The sequence below is a fragment of the Marmota marmota genome, unplaced genomic scaffold, assembly GCF_001458135.2.
Source record: "Marmota marmota marmota unplaced genomic scaffold, marMar, whole genome shotgun sequence".
Lineage (NCBI taxonomy): Eukaryota > Metazoa > Chordata > Mammalia > Rodentia > Sciuridae > Marmota > Marmota marmota.
The window spans coordinates 10,961,798-10,985,334 of NW_026000019.1; the positions used below are offsets into that span (position 1 = coordinate 10,961,798).

The 23,537-nt window shown below is 44.8% G+C and overlaps 2 protein-coding genes across 4 annotated transcripts in view; one reads left to right on the forward strand and one right to left on the reverse strand.

Moving 5' to 3' along the window:
* Positions 1-5,341, forward strand: part of Nmnat2 (nicotinamide nucleotide adenylyltransferase 2) — a 143,429-nt gene extending 138,088 nt beyond the window's left edge. Inside the window, exons 9-11 of the mRNA XM_048809861.1 lie at positions 241-342; positions 444-511; positions 1,604-5,341. Of these exons, the coding sequence (XP_048665818.1) occupies positions 241-342; positions 444-511; positions 1,604-1,706 (273 nt within the window). The 3' untranslated portion in view covers positions 1,707-5,341. The remainder of the gene's footprint in view (positions 1-240; positions 343-443; positions 512-1,603) is intronic.
* A 2,886-nt stretch (positions 5,342-8,227) lies between these two features.
* Lamc2 (laminin subunit gamma 2) overlaps positions 8,228-23,537 on the reverse strand; it is a 65,969-nt gene continuing 50,659 nt past the window's right edge. For 2 of the 3 annotated variants that reach the window (XM_048809864.1, XM_015491716.2), the window contains 12 exons: positions 22,414-22,559; positions 20,904-21,063; positions 20,391-20,596; positions 19,355-19,434; positions 18,143-18,292; positions 17,280-17,424; positions 16,076-16,225; positions 15,472-15,586; positions 14,364-14,563; positions 12,388-12,546; positions 12,195-12,294; positions 8,228-9,913 (listed from right to left, as the gene is read on the reverse strand). In XM_048809864.1, the coding sequence (XP_048665821.1) occupies positions 9,660-9,913; positions 12,195-12,294; positions 12,388-12,546; positions 14,364-14,563; positions 15,472-15,586; positions 16,076-16,225; positions 17,280-17,424; positions 18,143-18,292; positions 19,355-19,434; positions 20,391-20,596; positions 20,904-21,063; positions 22,414-22,559 (1,865 nt within the window). In that variant the 3' untranslated portion in view covers positions 8,228-9,659. Of the gene's footprint in view, positions 9,914-12,194; positions 12,295-12,387; positions 12,547-14,363; positions 14,564-15,383; positions 15,587-16,075; positions 16,226-17,279; positions 17,425-18,142; positions 18,293-19,354; positions 19,435-20,390; positions 20,597-20,903; positions 21,064-22,413; positions 22,560-23,537 lie in introns of those variants that run through there. The other variant, XR_007349971.1, reaches the window with a different exon arrangement.

The window sequence follows — 23,537 nt, forward strand, 5'->3', positions numbered from 1 at the left end:
GGAATTGCAGAGGTCTTGTCTGGACACGCAAGTATTTATTAAGGATCTTCTGGGTGCCAGGCAATGTTCCCACTCATTCTGCTAACACTATACTGGTTGTCACTTAAAAGTTGCTAACTGGTGGGGCTGAGGCGGCAAGTTGGGGATTAAAGTTTGAAGTTTTGCTTGGAAGAATAGAAGTCACTTGGTCAGGGGTTGGGGACATGGTTTTCACCAAAGTGTTGTCTTTCTCTTTCTCAGATGGAGGTCATAGTTGGGGACTTTGGGATTGTGGTGGTGCCTCGGGATGCAGCTGACACAGATCGAATCATGAATCACTCCTCAATTCTCCGCAAATATAAAGTGAGTCCTCTCCCTCCCTGCTGGTATATCTCTGTGATGTGGCCCTTCCCCAGGGAGGAATGGAGGGGGCTGGCAACCTGCTGTTTCTGCTCTATCCCCAGAACAACATCATGGTGGTGAAGGATGACATCAACCATCCCATGTCTGTTGTCAGTTCAACCAAGAGCAGGTACGTGTGACACGAGGTCAGACAGACTTTGGTCAAATTGGCTTCCAAGTGTCCGTACAACTTTCCTCAGTCAAATGAAACCCTTCAATTCATGTGGACACTTGCTGCCTCAGCATTCAGCCCTCTTTTGGATCTCATCTGCCCCCAGCCATTTACTTTTATAAGAGGGCGTAGTACATTAGGTAGTCTTAGCTAGTTTGAGAGGAGAGGAGGATTCTTGGTTGGAGGTGCCCAAGAAACAAGATATTGATAACGATATAGATGAAGCTGCCATAAAACCAATATCCAGAGTTCTAAATAAGGTAGATGTTTAGTTTCCTCTTCTGGAAATCCAAAGGGATTGGGTCTCTGGTCTCTTCACATGGAGCTTCCAGGTCTGGTCCGCAGCTGCCATGATGACTTTTCTCAGCCACTGGGCAAGAGCAAGGTGAGGCCCAAGGCAAGAAGTTGACTCAGAGCAGCACATACAACTGCCTTTGCATCCCACAGGCTCAGAGATGGAGGGAGGCTAGGAAACAGCCTTATCCCTTGGCAGCCAAATGTCCAGATGCAATTCAGGGGCCTCTATTGACAACAAGGAAGGAAATAATAAATAATAGGGGCCAGTTAACAGTGTCTGCCATGAACCCTAAGTAGAAACATCCAGTGAGAGGGCGAGACGTAGCCTAGAGAGGTCTGGAAATGTCAATTGAGCATATGTGTGTTCATTGAAATTCTGGGTATAGATGAGCTCACAGAGAGGGTCAAGAAGAGAAGGAGCTGGGTACATTGGCGCATGCCTGTAACCCCAGCTACTTGGGAGATTGAGGCAGGAGGATCACAGGACCCTGTCTCAAAATATTAAAATGGCTGGAGTCATAGCTCAGTGGTAGAGCACCAGGCCCTGGGGTCCAACCCCAGTATCACAAGAAGATGTCATCACAGTGGGGGAGGATTTGCAAAGACAAGAGGGCTCTTCCCAATGTGGACCCAAGGGAAGCCTGGGGATGTGGTTTTGGACTATCAACCCTTTTCCTGAGAGACAGGCCAGGCCGGTGTTCCCGACGTAATCCAGGTATGAATGTCATCTGATTGCTATCTCTCCTCATGTAGGCTGGCCCTGCAGCATGGGGACGGCCATGTTGTGGATTACCTGTCGCAGCCAGTCATCGACTACATTCTCAAGAGCCAGCTGTACATCAACGCCTCTGGCTAGCAGCCGCACAGCTCTCTGCTCCACCCTCCCCTCGTCCTCTACGACACACGGGCCCCACCAGTCTCTGTCAGTCCCCTGGTTTCTCTCCTGCCTCTCTGTTTCTCTGCATTTTCATTTTGACTGTTCTCCGCACTCGCTGACTTAACCCCCCACAGTGTGGGGGACCTGCAAAGAACCATGGCATTCCCAAGTCCACCATCTTTGGACTAACTTTCCTCTAGTCTCTGGGTTGGGGGTGGGTGAGGGGAAAGGGTGGGAGCTGGGGGAAGTGCAGTCCTCGGAGATGTACTGGCGTCTGTCTCCCAGCATGCTCTAGAGAGGCGGCTCTGGCTCTCTCCTTCCCAGCATGCCCTTTACCACAAAGGGCTCATTTTCTTTCTTTTTATTGATTTATTTTTCTTCGTTGACTTCTTGTAGAACTTGGATGAAATCAGTGTCTATGGTTCTTTATGTTTGTAGTCTTGATACAATCCCGCGGTATTACTTCCCTTTTGATAGGACACTATAGCCAGCCTCAGCACTCAGTGAGTGCACGGAGGGCCACATCCAGTAGAGAAGACTGAGCCACCTCCGCTTCTCCAAAACACACACACACACACACACACACACACACTAGCAGCAGCAGCAGCAGCAGCCTTTGGTCTAGAGTGAGACTTTCAGGTTCTAAAACCTGGGAGCCAAGGCTGGGAATAGTGGGGGTTTTCAGAACTTAAGTCTATTCCTTATTTTCAGACCATTTTCCTGATGGTCTTCTCACTTCCCAATGGCATCTGTACATTGACTTATGTGAGCTGTGGCTGATGGCACTATGTGGGTTCTCTGCCAGCCCAGGCATTTCCAAAGAACCTTCAGAACCACTTAAGCCCTCGGAGACCATGCTTAGACATGTTCCTGCATCTGAGAAGAATCACACAGGCAAGGCTAAATCCTGATAATCCAGTCATTTCTTAAAAAAAAAAAAGAATGCTAGGAATTCCTTCAACTGTAGAGATCTTTGCTAATTGGAATTATTTATTACCCATTTGGCTGGGAACTCTTTCGTAATGTAAGTCCAGGATGACCTAGGGGAAAGCACTCTGTTACCCTGAGGGAATTCAGTGATTTTCACCTACTTCAGCTGAGGCCACCAGACCTGAGGCTCATTCCTTCCTGAGAAGCAGTACCTTGGCTTTATGTCAGGTGCCACCTGAGGAAATCTGCCTGACACAGGAACAGGTTCTCAGAAGAGAGATCATGGAGCGATCAGGAGCCACTAAGCTATTTCCCCCTTTTCTCCCTAATTTCCCGCCTTCCTCTCTGCCCCTGGAAACAATTTTGACAGACTCTGTTCAACACCTCACTCATGCCTGCTTAAAGAACTCAAAGGAAATCACACTCATGCTTTGTGTCTCTCATCCAGTCTCTAGCTCTGGGTTTCTCGTTGTCTTTGAGGAAGGGTCCCCAAGTATTGTATACTTTGATCCAAATCTATTCTGAGTTACGCCCCAGGTGGGACCTGAGTCTAGGGACAGGTTTCATGTCTACAGTACCCTTCAGTTGCCTCCAAGAAAAGGAAATGGATTCCACAGAGGAATGTGACAGAGTGGCACCCAGAGGAGGTGTATTGCTCTTGAATTATGGAAATAACCTTCAAAGGAAGAAAGGGAAATATTGTTCATGTCTCTTGGGTTAGGAACCATGGAATGAGAAACTGAAAAAACAACAGAACTCATGTGCTCCAACACTTTCCTCTATAAGATGAGGACGCAGAGATCTATGGGATTGGTGCCTAGTCCAAGGTCACACGACAAGTGCAGAGCCTGATGAGAGGACGTCGACTCCTGACACAGACGAAAACATGGAGCTGAGTGTCCTGGGGTAGCATGGCGTTTTCAAGGACCTGAAGTTTATGGACAGTTTACGAGGACGCACACGAGCAGACCTGAGAAAGACAGGATTCCTTTTGTTCCTTTGGTCCACTCTGTTATTCTGCTGGACTCTGGTCAAACCCCATCAAGTCGACAACTCAAAAGAAGGAACCAGGTTGACTCTGTACCCTCCGTGTGGGGGCAGGAGGACATGTGGGAATGGGAGGGAGAGTGAGATGCACCAAGGAAAAGAACAGGTACAGGATAAGTAGATTTCTAGGAAGCAGATGGAGCAGGTTACATCTTGGTATGGCGCAGGGGTTGTGTTAAAAATCGCTTTCCTTTAATGAAAGCAAAGTGAATCCCCTTTCAGGTAGAATTGTCCATTCCCTACTCTGCTCTGTTCTTCCTTTGCTGGGGGAAGATCAGAGAACCTTTCTGAGGCCAGGACAGGACACTGTGACTGCAACCCAGTCACAGCCACCACCAGAAAGATGGAGTTTCAAGTGACACCCCAGGCATCGACAGGATAACTGCGAAACCCCCGACTTTCCTTCTAGGAGTGGTCCTTCCTATAAAGACCAACCCAAGGTACTATGGCATGGCTCAGAGATAGTGAGAAAGTCAGAGGCTGTATCTAGAGGGATCTGGAGCCTCATTTCCTGCTATCAATCATCTGGGTCACTCCCATGTTTCTGAAAGTGGCTGATGTCAGAACAGGCAGGAGGGAGACCATTTGTTTCAATGACTCTCTCCTCAAGGAATGGGCCCTGGGGGCTCTGTGCTGCTAGCAGTCTCCTTAGTCTCATACTCCCCAGCCCCAGGCAGCCTCTGGGCTACTGGCTTTGGTTTTCCTTGAATGTACATCAGACCAGGAGGAAAGTCTCTTTCTGAAGTGCCTGCAACCAGAGATGGAGCTTCTAGAGACACTGATCTTCCTGTCTCAGATTGGCCGGCTTCCCCAGTGTGCTCTAAAAGCTCCAGCTTCTCAGACAGAATCAAAGAACTTGCCGGTGGAACGAGTAGAAAGTAAGACTCAATAATCAAATGACAGCAAAAGGCAGAGAATGACAGGGAGAAATTTGTACTACAACCCAAATCTGCTCTTCCCCAGGCGGATACACAGACACATTTTTAGGGGACTAAGAGAGAAAAGCATGTTATCGTGTATGTTTTATTTACCAAAAGAGTAATGCAGAAACACAACCGTCAAGTATGAAAAGCTCAGGATCTCTCCCAAGGTTATGGCAGGAGAAGATGGGAACAAGGTGAGATGGGAAGGATGGAAACAGGGACTGATTTTGTAGCTCATAAAATTAGGACACCTTAGAAATAGCATCGTGGTGGTGATGATGCATCTGCCAAATTCACCCAGTCTGCACTTTCCCGTAGCTGCCCTGTAAACTAACTCTTACTGTGGTTTCTTTGTCGCGTGAGTTTGGAGTGTCTGTTTCGTCTGCTCCAGTTGATAAGGAGTGAGGTACAGCTCTTTCCCGCCACTTTCGATCTAGTCGCAGGCCCAGAGCTCAGCACGATCCTCGTGGTCTTGAGGATTGGTATGGGGAGGAGGCAGCTTTTTTTTTTGGAATCACTTTTTGGTCATCTATCTGCCATTTTAAGGGTAAATTTTGCTTTATGGAAATCAAATCATCAATAAAAATTACATTCAAGTTGCAATACCATTTCCACAGTGAAATATTTTGAGTAAAATTTTGTTGCTAGAATAGTCATGGACAAGAGTTTTATCAGCAAAATGTTTCAATTATGTTAATAAATAAGACAATGCTACTGCTAGAGTCTTGTGTCTTGGTCTAGAACCTTCCCCTGTGTGTTGCTCTGAGAAGTAATCACTTTTTCTTTATAATCTTATTTGATGGGAGACAATAATTATAATAAGATATTTCCTGCCTGGTTCAGTTGATATTACACATGGTACAAATGCCTGTAATCCCCATGACTCAGGAGTCTGGGACAGGAGGATTGCAAGTTTGAAACTCTGTTTCAAAATAAAAAGGACTGGGGGGGCTGGGGTTATGGCTCAGTGGTAGAGCGCTTGCCTAGCACAGGTGAAGCCCTGGGTTAGATCCTCAGCAGCACATAAAAAGATCAATAAATTAAATAAAGGCAGTGTGTCCATCTACAACTTAAGGAGGAGGAAGAGGAAGAGGTTCTGATGTTTTAAAAATAAAAAGGGCTGGGGATGGAGCTCAGTGATAGAGCACCCTTGAGTCATCTCTAATACCAAAAAAAGATAAAAAGAAAAGGGAGGAGGAGGAGGAGAAGTAGTATATAAAACCACACCCAAGGATAATAACAGGAAGAATAATTAGCAGACTTGTAAATCATGCCCAAGTTTTCTCAGTTTAAAAAAATAAAATGAAATCTTAGATCCTGATTAGCCCACATGGTCTAGGATTGTTTAAATTTGGTTCTTAAATGAAATCAGTACTTTATGAATTAAAAATATGTTATGAAAATTTAAAATGAATTTGGCCTGAAAGATCTTAACTAAGACAGAAATTATTATAATTTGGCAATGTAAGCAAATAAAAGTGAATAATTTGTTAATTGCTCAACCCTGTTGAAATTATTCATTCTTATTTCATCTTTAGTTGTACATCCTGTATTGGTTTTGGTCTAAATGGTGATTGGCACTGGCCAATCATCAGTGGTGATTTAGAGGGGAAATGGCCGTCCCCTCTTAGGCCAGCTCACTTCAGAGTCAGGAACTTGTTTGTCAAAAAAAATTTTTTAATCACTTTGGTTCTTAGGGTTCCTTTTTCCCCTCTTAAATTGGGATTAGCTGGCTTTGTGTGGATCCATGTGGGTTTTGTGGCACATCTTAGTGATACTTGATATGCCTTGTAAATTGATTACTTGAGTTTATATTTGCTACTTTGTATAAACACTGCTTTTTTTCCCTGTCCTAAGAATGCGTAATGATGACAGCATGTTTAAAATTGAGTATAAATATTGGTTTAATTTGCTAACTTATACTAATTTTAAAATGTTTACACTAAGTATGAATTAACACACATATACATATGTATTTCTTTCCTTACGGTCCATAAGTATGCTTCAGATCTTTGGATCTCCTAAGAAGTTCTGTGTGGCCAACGCTACAAAGAAGGCAGAGGAAAAGTCTATTCGTTGTTTTCCATGTGCGGCAAGAACCCATAACATTCCTATGACCATGCAAAACACTAGGATATGATAAACATGTTCCTGGCCCTTGAGACTTGTTCCAAACACTGAACTGAGCTAAGCATCTTCTTACCATTTTGTCTAGCCTCCCCACGAGTGCTGGAAAGAAACCACTTCCTGGGATAAGATCAGAAACACATACACTAACAAGTTGTAATCTATGGGTGGTTTCATTTCTAACCCCCTCTCCTCTACTTTGAGCCATGGCTACTAATAGCACAGTCAATCAGAAAGCTGTCTGAGGAGAAATATGAGAAATGTTTCGCTACAGGTTATATACTGATAAGAAATCCCTTAACTTGGCAGGGTCAGGCCAAGACTGGCAACCAGTGGCCAGGTCCTGGATAAGCTGCCTGTAAGCTACATCCTCTTCTTCTTCTTAGGGTCCATTTGTCAGGTCCTCAGAGATGAGGGAGTCCCAAGAGTCACTTGTCCATTCCCCCAGTCTCTCCTGGGGGATCATGTCCCATTTGTCAGGAAAGACCTTCTTTTGACTTCCTGAACAATTCATTGCATCCAGGAATCTTCTCCTGGTGGCCTGCAGCCTGGCTATTAACTAATGGGATTCTTCACCAGGATCCCTAGAATGTGGAGTCTAACTTAGGTACTTGGCAGAGACAGATAGTCCATCAATAATGTACTCTCCCCTTCATCATGTAGAATTATCCCCGAGAAATGCCTGGCCCACAGAACCTCCCACGTGCCCCTTTCCTCCGTGTTCTTTCTCTTCCGCCCAGCTAGAATGGTAACAACTCTGCCCCTCCCCAATGCAAAGGCAACCTCAGAAGTCACATGGTATTTCCTCTGAAATGACCATATGGAGTCCCACTCTGCCAGCCTGCTCCCTACCTGGTCTATCACGGGACAAAGAAAAAAATAGTGTATTCTGTTTAAGCTATTGCATTTCTTTAGCTCTTTGTGGCAGAGCAGTTAATCTACCCTAATTAATATAGACACATTTTCTGGAATTTAGTTAGTTACAAGAAATTTGTAGGATGTACGGTTGAGCAGGCCACGTCAGGATTATAAAGTCAGAGCAAAGTGATCAGATTTATCAGAATTTGGGGGTCAATGTGAACAGAAGCAGAATCCTTCCCTCACTCACGTGGGTAGATGGCCAAATTAACATCTTAATTTGTCGGATTTTAATTTATTAAGAACATGAGCTGTGTACCACTAACTACAATGTTCCTTTTATTTTAGAGTGGATGAAAGATGGCAAGAACATCAGTGACACCCTCAACCCAGACGCATTGTTCTAGAAATAAACCTCCATGCTTAGGATAGAGCATCCATAAGCTTCATCATGCTCTTGTGCTTGCAAAGGGCCAAATAAGATACTTGGAAATAGGACTTAAAGATGATAACTCTAGGACCCAGAGACATATCGGTGGTATTTTCATTTCCATTGTTTTGGTTCTTTCAATCTCAGGCTTAGAGTTTAATAAAATTAGAAACTGACCTCAAGCATCTAATGATAATTCTTTATTTTAAAACAGTCCACAAACAAACAAGGAAATATGGAAGCGAGGCAGCGTGAAGGTCTCCTGGGTTGGGGTGGAAGCTTCTGGATTCTTGGGCAGTTCCCACCGGTGTTATGACTCAACAGTCCACTGCCATCAGCTGTGGAAAGGGGTGGAGGGACGGCTGGAATGTGCAGCAGTGTGGACAACCCAGAGCCATTCCAGTTTCGTTCAAACTCAAGTGCCCCCGTGGGAATGTCTTGCAACACATGTTCTGTTGAGTAGGAGGTTGCAAAACAAAGGGGTGACAGCAATAAATACCACTTGTGATGAGCAAGGTTCGTAAGTTTAAACTTACAAAGTTAAGACACTTGTCTTCCTCACTAGACGTTCAGCTCTATGGGGCAGAGGCTATGTCAGAACTGAATCACCCACACTTGCACACAGTAGGGACTCAATAAATATACGTTGGAAGGATGGATGGAAGGATGGATTCTACCCAGCTCAAGAATAAGTAGGGATATTCTCTGTTAGAGAGAAAGGAAATAAAACACATAGAGGCATATAATTTCTAGTGTTTAAAAAGTAGGATTGAACTAGGACTAATAAAACTTCGAGATAATTTCACCTCTTTCAATGCCCAAATGACATTTTTCTCTCACTTTGAGATCCAAAAGTAAATACCTTCCCAATGTTTGCTTTGTTGGTAGGAGATGCTTTAATAAAAACATAGTCTCTAAGATGCCATGGCATCATTAAGAGAAAGAGTATCACTCCCAGGCCCAGGGTATGAGGGTGGCAGGTCACCAGCAGGCACCATTGCTCCAAACAGGCCAGCCTTGCAGGTCCTCAATCCATCACTGCTCACTTCTTCCAGCCTGAAAGTTGAGTCCTGCTCAGGTGCTGGGCGGTAAGTGGGAAGAACTCTGGTCAACAAGAAGCTTACGCGGACAGCACAAAGCAACAGTACTTCCCTGGTCACAGTGTGATAGGATCTCACTCTCTGCTCTCACATTAGGAAGGATTTGATGCGTGGGCCAAGTCAAAAATTTTTCCTTTAGTTGCATTACTTGCAGGACAAGATAACTATAATCCAGTGGCACTTGTCCGGATTCCAGGACTCAGTTTATGACTCTTCTGAGGCAAACATCTGCCTGTGCAGTTTTTCCTTCCAACCCGTCTACTCTTGGGTGCTGAGAGCCTTGATCAGTCTCAAACCCAGCGTTATTTGCCTCATTGCACAGGAAGCCAATAGTACATCCTGGTGCCACAAAATGTCTGTTTGGCCACAGCCTCAGGGATGGGGTCCGATTTAATTGACCTGCGCACACCCATTAAACATGTTCCAATATCCCCATCCCACCCCACCCACACAAGGAAGCTCCTGAGCCCTCAGATCTGTATCCCAGGAATCCCAGTTGAGAAGTCTCGGAGGTGTCTCACTGTTGCTCGAGAGCCTGGGTATTATAGCAGCCTGGGGGCAGGTTGTCCCTAATGTTTTCCAGGTTCTTCACGTCAGCCAGAATTCCATCTATGCTTGTCTCCAGCAAATGGAGGTGGCCCTTCTGTCGACGCGCCCTCTCCTCCAGCTCTGACATCAAGGGCCTCAGCTGGCTGTTGATCCGGGTCTTGGCACGGAAAAGCTCCTCCTCCAATAACATCAGTCGCTCTTCATCCACAGCATTAGGCTGGTCTATTTGAGGGAAGGAGAAAAGCTGCGGTGAGATCCCCTGGCATGAGATCTCTTGGCACTGGCATGAGAGCCGTTCTGCACTCTTAACAGATGCCTGTTTCCACCTGCCCAGAGCAAATAGTCTGCTATGCACTTTAAAGACTTATTTTTATTAGAAATGATCTAGAAAAAGTTTGAGGTAGTTATCTGTTAGGTAGAACGCAATAACGCTGTTCAATACTCTGGTACTGTAGCTCTGCAAAATGAAGTTTGGAGTTTTCCTTTCACATTAGGCTCGAAAGATCATGCTCTCAAAGATGAAGGCTGAAGGTCACAGGGTCTAAACATGATCCACGATATCTGCCTGCCACAGCTCACCCCTAGGATTAGAATCAACCCCAAATTCTGCTTTCGGAGTCACCCTTAGGAAACGTCTCCCTGCTTTCTATTGGAAGATCTTTAGAAACTGGCTGAGCTTCAGGGTTTCTAGAGGCCAAGGTATGCTTTGCTATTTGGAGGACAGATTCCAGCTGTTAGAAAATGATGTAAGACTTTATTCTGGCCTGAAACAGTGGGAATCTGCCTAGGTATCCGTTTATTCCCAATGTGAAATGTAATCACATTTGTCCAGGTATGTTTTACCCATAAATTAAATAAAAGCTAATGTCAGCATGAAGGGAACTCGGCCAGTCCTGCTTAGTTCAATTAGGTTGAGTGGCCCTTAGTCAACTTAAACTCAGGGTCAGGTTGCCTCCCACGTCTGGGCTGAAGTGGTAGTATTTCAGTGCCTGAGTATATTATACACAGAGCAATTAATCAGTTATTGCTCCAGAACTCAAGAGGTCACAGGGGGTAGAAGCAACAACATAACAAAAATATTGATCCAGTGAATCTATCCTTCATGGGGCAGGGGAGATTTCAAGAATCTAGGGTTCTCTGACATGCAGAGAAAGCTAAGCAAGCTTGGGAAGAAACAAAAGATCTATGGGATAGTACCAGGAGCTACTAGAAGAGGAACTTTAGAGGCAAAGAAATCTCAGTGTGAATCCTGCCTACACAATTTACCATGGGATCTGCAGACTCAGTTGATTTCTCTGTGAAACACAATCACAAAAATAATCAGACCTACCTCTTAGGACTCTTATGACACTTAAATGGTTTTACACCATGAAAAAACACCGGGGTAGCACCTGGCACATAGCAAGTGTCTCATGTTCCCCACTACCGGTCCCTCCCCGCTCTCTCATTTTCTCTTTAAAGGCTCCATTAGTTTCATTACCCTTTTTAGGAGACTAATAATGCTGCTAAAACGGGGAGTGTTTGATCCACGGAGAGCATTTCACTCTTTGGGGCTTCACTGGGTGGCAAAGCAGACCCATTAGTAGAACAACATTGACTACATTGGACTCTCAGGGTGATGATGATCCTCCACAGAAAAACCAGGTTTTAAAGTTGTTCTACTGAACTGGAAAAGTAGAGTTAAAGCCTTTTTCTGAGTGTCACTAGAATCTGTGGCCAAATCCCTACTTTCTTAAGCCACTGCAATCCGTGCTTGATTAAACAGGCCAAATGAGGATTTGATATCCACTCTACCTAAATCCAGAATTTTAATTAAAATCGTTTTTTTGTTGTTGTTGTTGTTTTTTCTGGGATTGATTCTGTTGGGAAACCTGATCCTCTGCCACACTGGACCGTTGGATCTATTTTATCCTAAAATGTTGCAGTATCTTGTGGATCTACTGTCTTTGTATTTCTTCTCATCATCTACCCAGACAGCTCAGGTTTCCCTGGCTGGTTTCACTACAGTATCCCTTTGGTTTGGAAGTGGTGAACAGCAGAATCAGCACGCGGTCCTTCACTTCACAGACCGGGAGCATCCACCTCTACATCTTCCCCTCACCACTCCTGCTGCCTCAGACTTTTACAGAATCCTAAGTGGCCTCCTGTCCAAACCCCCTTTATGCTCCCCTGCATGAGCTACCCAATAACAATGTTATTCTTTTGCTTAAAACTGTCCACTGGCTTCTCAGGATGAAGGCCAGCCTCCGCAGCAGGACTCTCAAACTGTCCAATCTTCCCATAAAGTTTCCAGAATACATTCAACCACTTCTTCAACCCACAGACCTCCACCTCTAAGTGCAATAGGTACTCAGTGACCCATTTTAGAGACAGTAAAACAGAGTCCAGAAATACAAAGCAGACTGCTTAAAGTATCTGGACCTGAAAATAGAGCAAATTTCCAGACACCCTTAAGGAAAGTGGCGATTCCCATTCCCAGGGAGGTTGTGGAGACTCCACAGACCTATCAGGTGTAGGATGCCGTCCAGGGTGCTGAGCGTGTCTTGGATTGTAACGCCTGCATTCTTGGCTCTGGTATCAACTCTCTGGGCTTCTGTAATCACCTGAGGAGAAAGAAGAACAGACTTGTCTGGAATGGGTATTTTCCATATTGGTGACTTTAAAGGGATCCCCCAGGGGAAGAAGCCATGGCTCACCATCTGCACCGCATCCCTGTCTGTGTCAAACTCCAGCTGCCTCCTGGCCAGCTCTGCTTCCACCTCCCTCATCTCGCTCTTTAGAGTGGCCAGTCCCTTTTCCATGGCCAAAGCCCCATCTGCAGTCACGTTGGCTTCCAAGTTCAGACTCCCTATCTCCTGGGAGAAGAAAAGGAGCCAGGGACGGAAGAGAGAGAGGGGCGAGGTTCAAAAACATCCCAAGGACAATTGTAGAAAAAATACAGCTGCAGCCAGGGTCTGATGGATAAGTTGGATGAACAATGAGAGAGTCAAACTGGGGACACACCCTTCCCCAAGCTCTGCCTCAAACAACAGAATCTGGGGTATGTCTCTACGGGCTGGGAGGGTCGGCACTGAGATACTACTTCCCTCTCAGTGTGATGTTCACCAAGCGCTGAACACAATTAGCAACGATTTGAGAAAGTCCAAGGACAGGGAACTCACGTGGCTCTCTGTCATGTTCCTGTGCTGCTGTGGTCTTCTGAATGATTTTACTAGGACCCCCAAGGCAGCTGAGTTTGCAGTGGGGAGAAGGAATAGGGTACCGTGTGGAGTTTTTGTTTTTAAAAGGACAAAGCGTATCAATAACTTCCTCAATAAAGTATTAGTAAGCTTCAAATTGCTGGTGTCCTTATGCTCTAAGCTGTATGAAGAGAGGTACATGAAGTTGGTCATACACTCAAGGGGCTTAACATTAGAAATTGTTTTTGCAGGTTACTGAGTGATCTCAAAGTGAGGTCAAATAGCCCAGATACTTCTAGAGATCCCTCTGGGCTTTCTAGAAGCATAAAATTTCTAGCAGTCATGTTTGCTTAAGAGCTAAGAGGCCCTCTTCCAGCTGAGCATCTCTGCTATTGTGGCACTTAACACGTGGGTTGCTGGTGTAGCTTGTTCATATGCCCCATTACACTGAGCGCTCCTTGAAGAGGCGCACTGGGTCTTCTCCCCAGCACCAGGCAGAGTGAGGCCAGAGAAAAATGAGTGAGTAGACCTCAGACATAGGATATGGACTGGCATAAAAGCTCTAGAGCTCCTGAATCTCATCATCTGGTATCAAAACATTGATGATAGGTGTTACAGGTTGAGCAGTTAATTCCCTAACAGGTATGTTGAAGGCCTAAATCTCAGTACCTCAGAATATGGCCTTCCTGGGACACTGGATTGCTACAGATGTAATTAACTACAATGAGGTCATTCTGGAGCATGGTGGGTCCTTATTCCCATGTGACAGATGTCCTTATAACAACAGGCAGAGACTCAGAGGTGGGAAGCACCATGTGATGGCACACACAGAGATTCAAGGGACAGAGATGCAAACCAAGGGACATCAAGGACTGATGACTACCACAAGAGGCTAGGGAGAGGCAAGGAAAGATTCTCCCTGAGAGCCGGCAAAGGGGGCAAGGCTGGCACATTAACTTTGGATTTATAGCTTCTAGAACTGTGAGAAAATAATCTCTGTTGTTTTAAGCCAAAAAAGTTTGTGCTCTGGAAAACCAATACAACAGTCTACATAAAAACAATCTTGAGCCAGGCACGGTGCCTGCAATCCTAGCTGCTCAGGAGGGCTGAGGCAGGAGGATTGCAAGTTGGAAGCCAGCCTGGGCAATTTAGGGAGATCCTGTCTCAAAATAAATAAAAAGGGCTGAGGATGAAGCTCAGTGGTAGAGCAGCTCTGGGTTCAGTCCTATAAACCAACAACAACCAATCTTGGGTAGTTCTTCTCAAAACTGTCCCAAAGGGAGCTGAAAATGGGATCTCTAACTCTTAGTTGATTACAGTCCCACAAATCAATTTGACAGTAGGGATGGCCATGTGGGTCTGGGGCTTCGATGATGGACCACCACAGGCTCGGAGCCCTCAGGGTCAAAATGAGCCCAGTGCTCTCTCCCCTTCCACACACAATATCGTGTTCGGGGCTGCCTGGGCCAACCTGCACCCCAACTTCTCTTTACCTGTTCTATCTCGCTGGAGATCTCCAGGGCCTCCCTGGCCGTCTTCTCTGCACTCCGGGCGTCCGCTGAGGCACTGCCCAGGGCTGCTTCGGCCTGCTGGGTCTTGTCACTGGCATCTGCAACTCTCTGGCTGATGTAGGAGAGTCTCCTCAGTGCCTCTTCAGCTTCTGCTTTCCTGTCTTCAACCTGCAGGTCAAACTCTGAAATAAAGAAGGAAATTGCCCTGCAGATGAAAACAACCTGGAAATGAGTGAGAGGGGCCGCTGGTTTAACGAGAAATGCCTGAAAGAGTGTCATTACAGACTGGGGTGGGGGAGGGACGGCGAGGATTACTCTGTCTTTTCCCAGAGGCCAGAGTTAGTCACGAGTCCCCAAGATGCAAGAGAATCAAGGCCCCAGGAAATAAGCAGGCAGAATCTCTGAGGCCCAAAGCTTCCATCCAGAGCCTTAAGTCCTAAACTGTCAATGACCAGAATCAGGGGCTAGGTAGAATGGGTACAGAGGGACTTTCAATGAAGGAAACTGGAAAAATTCAGGAATGCCCATCTTTTATTTGTTACTGAAGATCCTAAAATTTTAACCAAATCGGCAAGGCATCCCCCAAACCTCCTGAGGTCTCGATTCCATGACAAAGGGGGCTCTGTCTTCTCCACAGAGCAACCATGGGGATTGCATATTGGAACCAATCAAGCTACAGAAAAAAAAAAAAAGAAAAAGAAAGAAAGAAAAGAAAAAGAAAAAGAAAGAAAGAAAAGAAAAAAGGAAAATATCTGTAGAGCAATGAGATGTTGGATCTGTGAGGAATCATATCAATCATTTATGTTCGGGTATAGAAAGGGTGTGTGAGTTGTCTATGGTCACACAATGAGCTCACCCAGGTTACCAGACCCAGCAAAGAGGGGAACTCAAGCCTTCTGAGATTTAGTTCAATTCTTTCCACTACTTACCTTGATATTAGTGAGTTTTTTCTTTAGAAAGATATTTATTAAGCATCTATTAAAAATATCCCAGTCTACTCACCATTAAAGAGATACATGAACACTCAAAACCCATCAGCCATGACACTACCTTTAAAATACTCAAGTGACGTGGACCATGAAGCACTAACCTCTGAGGTTCTTTAGGATGTTCTCAACTTCATAAAAAGTGGCATTGCCCATACTTAGTGCTTCTTGGGCTCTGCTTTTAGCAAGGTTGGCACGGGAAAGCAGCTGATCTGATTTCTGTAAATAGAACAAGATTAGAGAAAGTACATTCCTGCTGGCAAAGTCACCCTGACACATTTCTCTTCATGACAACAGAGTGCTGTGATTCACCGCACAGTTTAGGGGTACTGGAGCAACCCCTCTACAATCTGGGATGGAACAAACTTTATAAGCAAATCACATGTGCCACCTAAGGAGACTTCTAGTCCACCCACAGGGACGGAAGGGGGAAATAGTCTTGCAAATCATTTTAAACTCTAGGTGCTTCCTGAAGTCAAGCTAATAGACAGACCAAAATTAGACCCAGGAGGCTTGGGTCCTATTCCAAGGGTTGAGTGCTGACTCAGTGGGTGGAGTTAATTACATCAAGGTCTGTCTCACTTCCTCCCTCTGTGAGCCGTGGCACCGTGACCTTCAGAGAGTTTTGAATGGGTCTTCTTGCCATATTCTTCCCATGGTAGGCATTTGATACATGCTTACTGAACGGACGAATTAACAAAAGGATACCTGTCTCTCATTTTTTCCATTCTGTAAGAGCTGCTGGGTTTCTTTTTCCCAGTTTTCCAGATTGCTCTGCACACGCTTGAACTCATCCATATGCCTGGTCACCAGGCTAGAGAGAGAATCGGCTTTTTGTCTGATTCTCTTCGCTTCCACCTGTGGGCCAAAAGAAGTGAATGAATCTTGCCCATTACCACACCAGCCTTGTTAGGACCTGGCACCAGTGTTTGAAAATAACAACAGGTTTCAGAAGTCAAGAAAACCATCCCTAACCATCCAGGCTCAAAGCTGAATAGAAATGAGACCCTGTGCCCAAGGGAAATCAGGCGGCAGCAGGGCCCCTGAGCATCAAACAGGTTTTGCGTGTATGTTCCTTTCTATTTATTCAATTTTATCATTTTAGCTTATACATTCATGGGAACATGTGTCCATGGAAATCACTGGGAGTGCTTTTTGCTGCAGGTAGAAAGTGGATTCTTCTTCACTGAATAAATTGGGAACAGTCAAGAGGATTAATGGCAGAAACGATGCAAAAACTTTTGCTAACAAAAGTCCTCTGTACAGAGAGATGCACCAAACTTTACAGTTCTTCCCCACACATTCCAACAGTCCCCAGAACTAGGGAAGAGCTATAAAGGTTTTACCCACTAAAAGGCTCAGGATGAAAAGTCCAAGGGTGTAAGAGTTGGGGTTTAAGAATAAGAAGATGGATAATAAGAATCATGCACACTCTTCCTACTTTAAAGCAAGAAGGGTAAATGCTGTGGTTTGACAATGTGGGGGCTGTTGAGGCCTTGGTCCCCAGTGGTGCTGTTGGAAGGCCGTGAAGCCTTTGGAAAGGAGGACTGAGAGGGAGGTCCTTAGGACATTGGGGTGCGCCCTTGAGAAGGATTGTGCAATCCTGCTTGTCTTCTTCTCTCTGTTCCTGGCTCAGGGGTGAACTTTTGCTCTGACACAGCTCCCTCTTAGTGCCATCTGCCACTCTTTCCAGAACTGAGCCAATGCAGGTACCATGCCAAAATCATGAGCCAAATAGACCTTTTCTCTCAATACGTTAGTTGCTTCAGGAATCTCATTGTAGTAACGAAACGCTGGCTAATACTGTGAACATGGAGAAAAAGCTGAATGCGTTGAACAATATGATGGAATCCCTAGTGAAGGAAGCATTTTTGGCCCTTCGTAATCAAGCACACAGGCAAGATGCCCTCACCTGAAAGGACTGATCATCCACTATCTGAAGCCCAGACACGGAATCCAGAAGGCTGAGACTGTGTTGATAAGACCTATCCGCTGCCATGTCAGTTTGGGTGGCTTCCCTTGATAACTGCTGGGCCAGGGTCTTAGTTTTCTCCAATCTGTGGGGAGGAAGAGAAGAGAGTTGAGGGGAAAGAAGGACTTTCAAAACTTAATTTTTTTTTTCTAGTACTGGGAATTGAACCCAGGGTCTTGAGCATGTTCTACTACAGAGTTACAATCCCCAGCCTTTTTTAAAATTTTATTTTGAGACAGAGTTTTGTTAAGTTGCCCAGGCTGGCCTCAACTTGCCATCCTCCTGCCTCAGTCTTCTAAGTAGCTGAGATTACAGGAATGTGGTAAGAATCACCTCCTTTTATAAAAGCCAAAATTGATCCTGTTACTTTAAAAGTACATAATTAGAATACTCAGAATAGCCAAACAAGGTTATGTGTGAGATATGTGACCCTTGCCACAATCTAAACACAAGCCTCACAGTTTATAGAGGTCGGGGTGGAAAAATTCAAGCCAAATTTCCTAATTCCTGGTAATATAAATACATTATTCTTATATTCCTTATACCATCAAGCGGGTGTTTGCACATACCATTCATACGCTGTAGAGGGTAGTCATTTCTGCAAGTACTGCATTCTCTCAATCTAATCATAAATTTTAATAAGGTTAATCAACCTTTTTCCAGCCTTGAAGATATTTGCTTTCCCCAAAGTAACCGGCTCATTCTATTGTCCCTCTTATTAACATACATTTGAAAAGAAGCCTGGTGCATTGTACTGAGAGGATCCAGGTTTTACGGCAGAGGGAGAACCCACTGAAACTTGCCTTCCCCTAAGTCCTTGTACCACAGAGCTGTCTGAGACGCCACTTCCGCCCCCTTCACTCAGACCCTGGTGGGGCAATGACAGCGCTTCTTTGGAATATTTCTCTGTTTCCCTTGTTAGTTGCTCCATGCTCCTGGCTGATTCGACATGGCTGAAAGGATTAAAAACGGAAGAATTAGTTTTCATAGCAAAAGGGCTCCCTTTCTGTCTTGTGTAGATAAAGGGAGAAGAGTAAGGAGACTGGTTTGGTTTTCAGAAAAACCAAAAAGAACTAAATCCAGATTCGATGGAATTAGAGGAACTATCAAGAAGCATGTGTCCTGGAGATTTTGCCTCCTGTCACAGGCCCCGTGGTCTCTTCGGTATATGACACGCTTAGTGGAGGTGGGCCCTGGGGAGGAGTGGGAGCAGTCTCAGGGTGACAGAACATTGCCCCTGTAAACTGTTTTCTGCAGGGAGAAACCCCTAGATCTCATTTTGTCCAGGTCCAACTCCCTACTCCTTTGAGCCCAGGCCTGATAGAACAAAGCTTGTGAGTAAAAGTCCCCCGTAAGCTCCGTTTTCCAGATTTTACAAAGTGATATTAAAAAATCAAAACAAACAACAACAGGGCTCTGGAGGCAGTTCAAACTATGAAAATCCAAGCCAGCCCCCTTCTGCTGACTGAATTCTTCTTGAGATTAGCACAGTCAGCCCCTCCGCTGAGCAGACCTCTAAAACACAATAGGATTTAAAGTCAAGGCAAGCATCAGAGGAGCTGCCTGTTAGCAAGCTCCTGCAAGCTGGTTTCCAGGAGGAAGGCCCCTCTGTACACTTGCAGACACATAGCAAACAACTCCTTGCTCCTCACTCCCAGGCTTGGTGTGGGACCCTAGGAGTCCCTTAAAGCTGCAGAATTTCCTTTTCCAAAGGCTAAATAGTTTCACAGGCTCCGAGGAATCACATCTGACAGACACCAAAGCCATATTGTGAGTCACAGAGAAGTCTGGGAAAGAAACACTCCCACCCCCCAACTCTGGCCAAGGACCCCGTCCAGGGTCCACCTACGTATACTAAAAGCCAAGCAGTTGAAACATGGCTTCAAGGCAGGAGACGGCTGCAAAGGAGGCTGGAGGGAATAAACTTGGTGCTTGGGTTGTGAATACCCCACAGTCTTGTTCAAGTTTAGCCTTAAGGAGCCACCTGGTGCAGAGGTGCCTCCACTGCTGCTCACCTGTCTGCCAATCTTGTGGCCTCCTGAGCCAGACTTTTAAGGCCATTGGACCCCACATAGTGATCTATGGGAGGAATTTTCTGTGGAAAAAGGAGACTTAGTTAAGACTTTGCATTTGACTGTGGAGCCTAAGCAGGTGCAGTTGAAGTGTGAGAACCACTTGTCATTGGCCACAGATTCACACCCTGACACACCGAGAGAGTTTCAATCCACCATGAGCACGCAGTTAAAAAAAAAAAAAAAGTATGTGTAGATAAGAACAAAGTAGAACTCTAAGTTCCAAAAAGTATCTATAAAGATAAGGATGCATTTAAAAATATATGCATGTACATTCTTATCTCTACATCAAGTCCAGTAGCATATATCAAGTTATAACAGCAGCTCTTTAGCAGTAATAGGATCATAGGGGATTTTTATTTCTTTTCTGTATTTTGTACAAAAAAATTTTTTTTGTAACCTTGGAATAAATTATTTTTACATGTGATTTCTTCATCATATTTCTATTTCTTGTTTCCTTTATTCATCTTCTACCCATCTGCTTATATTATTGTCACCATAGCCTTCTTTATTCAAAAACAGAAGAGTGTTCAATCGAATCCCTCCCTCCTGCCACACTGCAAATTACATCATTAGGAGAATTGTTGTGACAATATTTTTCTTCCATCTGCAGAACTGTCTTTATTGGGCCACTTCCTTTCTTCCTGCCGGACTTCCTTCCTCCTTCACTCTCTCCCTCCTCATTCATTCATTCATTCATTCATTCATGCAGCTGACATTTGCAACTACCACATACCACGCTGTGGGCTAAGAAGGCAAACATGAGCAGAGCTAAAATAAATAAAGAGAATCTGATGCAGTCAAACAGGAAATTTAGGAAGCCAAAGACACAAAGAATAGGTGTGACTGTTGCAAGGAAGAGAGGTCCCACTACCTGCCAGGTGGACCAAAAGCCCAGAGGGAGAGAAAGTGAGCAGGGGGAGCTATTGGAGGGTCCCCCGAGCAGTGGTTCTGAGTACCCCAACCCAGCCAAACCTACGCTGTTTTTCAGGGAAGCTTCACTTTCTGCCAGGCTCAGGCGCATCTGGGTGACGAGCCTGCGGGTATCCTGGACTCGGTTCTGATACTGACTGCTCAGGGCCCGAATCCTTTCCGCTGCGGTCTTGAGGTCATCCAGGCGATTGCGGTAGCTGTTCTCTTGGCTCCTCACCTTGTCCAGCTGGCCACTAAGGGTCCTACTAACACCTGAACCCAGAGAAGAGGGAAGATCAGCGCTATTCAGGTTGGCACAGAGCTATCTAAAATGATGGAGGGTTGACTGGCTCGTTGTGACATGATAAATACCCAATAGAAACGCGCACGCAAACTGCTCTTGAAGATCCATCATGCAGGTCTCAGAGGAGTGTCACTGACAGCCCTTCTACCTGGGCAAGGGCTGGTGGACACACCTGCTGAACCAGTGTCCAAGGAAGAGTCTATGACGTGCGTCTAGCAATTCTTTCTAGACATCAGTCCTCTTCTGGCTAAAGGGAAGTCAGTCAGCCTTTCTCACCTTCTGAGATCTGCGCTTCTCTCAGAATGTCCCGTAAAGCCTGCTCCGCCTGCTGCATCCTGCCTTCCAGTTCTGAGCCAGGTACTGCGGCGCCACCGCCACCCTGAGCCTTGGAAATCAGGGCCTCCAGGCTCTGGAGCTGCTGCATAAACTGATCCATCTGAAACCACACGGGAAAGAGGCTCAGAATGGAGGATGGAGACCACACCCAGCACCAGGTACCCAGGAGACAGCAGCTAACCACCCAGAGACGCTTGCTATGTTCTGGTGGTTCAGTTTAGACTTTAGAGACTGGAGTACTCTAGCTGTGTGGCTTGGGACAAGTCACTTTCCCTATCTACTCAATGGGGACAATAAACATAATGATACTGCCTCATAGAATCATGACTTGCACTACACGAGTTAATATTTGTCAAGTGCTTACAGCACAGCTTGAAGAAAGTTCTATGAAAGCTTGTTCAATAGACAACATTTAAAAACAGGTTGAGTGTGTTCTACATTTGAAGTTCTGTTTGGGAATTTTATTCCCCAACCCCTCACTCCAGAAAAAAAAAATTAATAACAACAACAAAAACCTCAAGTCCATTCTTCTTTGGAACTTGGATGGGGGAATTTCTGGAAGCCACTCCTGTTTGCAAAAACTTCATCCCCTCCTGGACTTCACTTATCTTTTATCTGCTTATGCTTTTGTTTTTAATATTTTTTAGTTGTATATGGGCACAATACATTTATTTTGTTTATTTAGGTTTTTGTTGTTGTTGTTGTTTTCTAATGTGGTGCTGAGGATTGAACCCAGTGCCTTACACATACTAGGCAAGCGCTCTACCACTGAGCTTTATGTTTTTCTGCATTTGTTTTAGGGTTTCTATTGGAAAAATGTCTAGATGGAGAGTGGCATATTATAATGGCAAGAACTGAACTCAGAATCTGGAAGATAGAGTGGTATTCCCAGTTCCATCTGGCTCTATCACTTTGAAAAATAGCAAGTATTTCAAGACTTTCTTAGACCAGTGAAAACTGAGGCCAGAATATCTTCCAACTCAACTAAGTTATCATGATTATCAAACAAGACTATATCTATAGAAGGGGGCTTGAAAATAGTATATATAAGAAGTAAACCTGTATTATTATTATTATTATTATCCAGAATCTTTTTAGTACAACAAGATTTATTATTTTCAGTACTAGGAATTGAACCCCGGGGTGCTCTACCACTGAGCTACATCCTGAGCTCTTATAATTTTTTTATTTTGAGATAGGGTCTCACTACATTGCTGAGGCTGGCCTCAAACTCGTGATCCTCCTGCCTCCATCTTCTGAGTCACTGGGATTACAGGTGTGTGACACAGTGCCTGGCTAGTACAATAATCACAAAAACAAAAACAAAGATAGCAACTTCCCATCCTCAGGAGGCTAGGGGGTAGCTCCTAGATCCAGGATATAACCAGTCAGTGGGATATAAAGGTTCGATTCTGTGGGGTGGAAGGCGGTTTAGGAGCAGCAGGCACACCTGAATCTTCACTTGATTGTAGCAAGCTGGACAGCTGGCTAATGCTTGGTGCTCACAGTTGAGGCCACCAAATCCTGGCTTGCAAACACAGCTGCCATCACTTCGACACTCCACAGGCTCCGAGCCCATGGGGTTGCAGTTGCAAGCTAAAGACAGAGAGAGACATATGTAGCATGCTTTCAAACTCATCCCAGCAACTGAAGGTGTAGCCAAGATAGAATGGAAGAAGATCAAGTCTCCAATGGGGAAGAGTCTTTTGTGGCCCTGGCCATCCGTCTTGGGTTAGATTCAGTCCTTGGCTATGCCTTCAAGCACATTCCCAAAGTGTGTAGACCTCAGGACTCACCTGCAAATTTGTTTGGTGTGTGTGGATGAAAAGATATTACAGTGGTTCCTCTCATTAAACTGTAAGCCTGTTGGATATTTTACTGGCTTTGCTCCTAAGGTAAATAACATTTCTTCTGGGCCTATTATGTGCGAGATGTAAACATCTCTCTCTGTTTTACAGATAGGAATGGGAGCTCTGAGAGATTGAATAATCTGCTGCAGTGAGAGCTCAGAAAAAGCCAGTGATGTGGGAAATCTACACCATTGATCTAGGAAATGCAGTAAGAAAGTAGTACTGTTATTCATTTGATCAAATTTATTAAGTACCTACTACATACTAGGTTCTGTTTTAAGAGTCAAAAATAGAACAGTAAGTGAGACATTCCTCTAATGATCCCAGTGATTCTATCTATCTTCAGTGCTCTCAAAACACTGATCCTTGGTTTATACCCAAAGGACTTAAAATCAGCATACTACAGTGATGCAGCCACATCAATGTTTATAGCAGCTCAATTCACAATAGCAAAATCATGGGTCCAACCTAGGTGTACTTCAATAGATGAATGGATAATGAAAATGTGATATATATATATATATATATTTTCCCCCCCAATGGAATAACTCAGCTTTAAAGAAGAATGAAATATAGCATTTGCCAGTAAGTAGTTGGCATTGGAGAATATCATGCTAAGTGAAATAAGCCAATGCCAAAAATCCAAAGGCCAAATGTTTTCTCTAATATGAGGATGCTAAGTCACAATGTGGTGGGTGGGCACTAGAGAAAAATAGTTACCTTA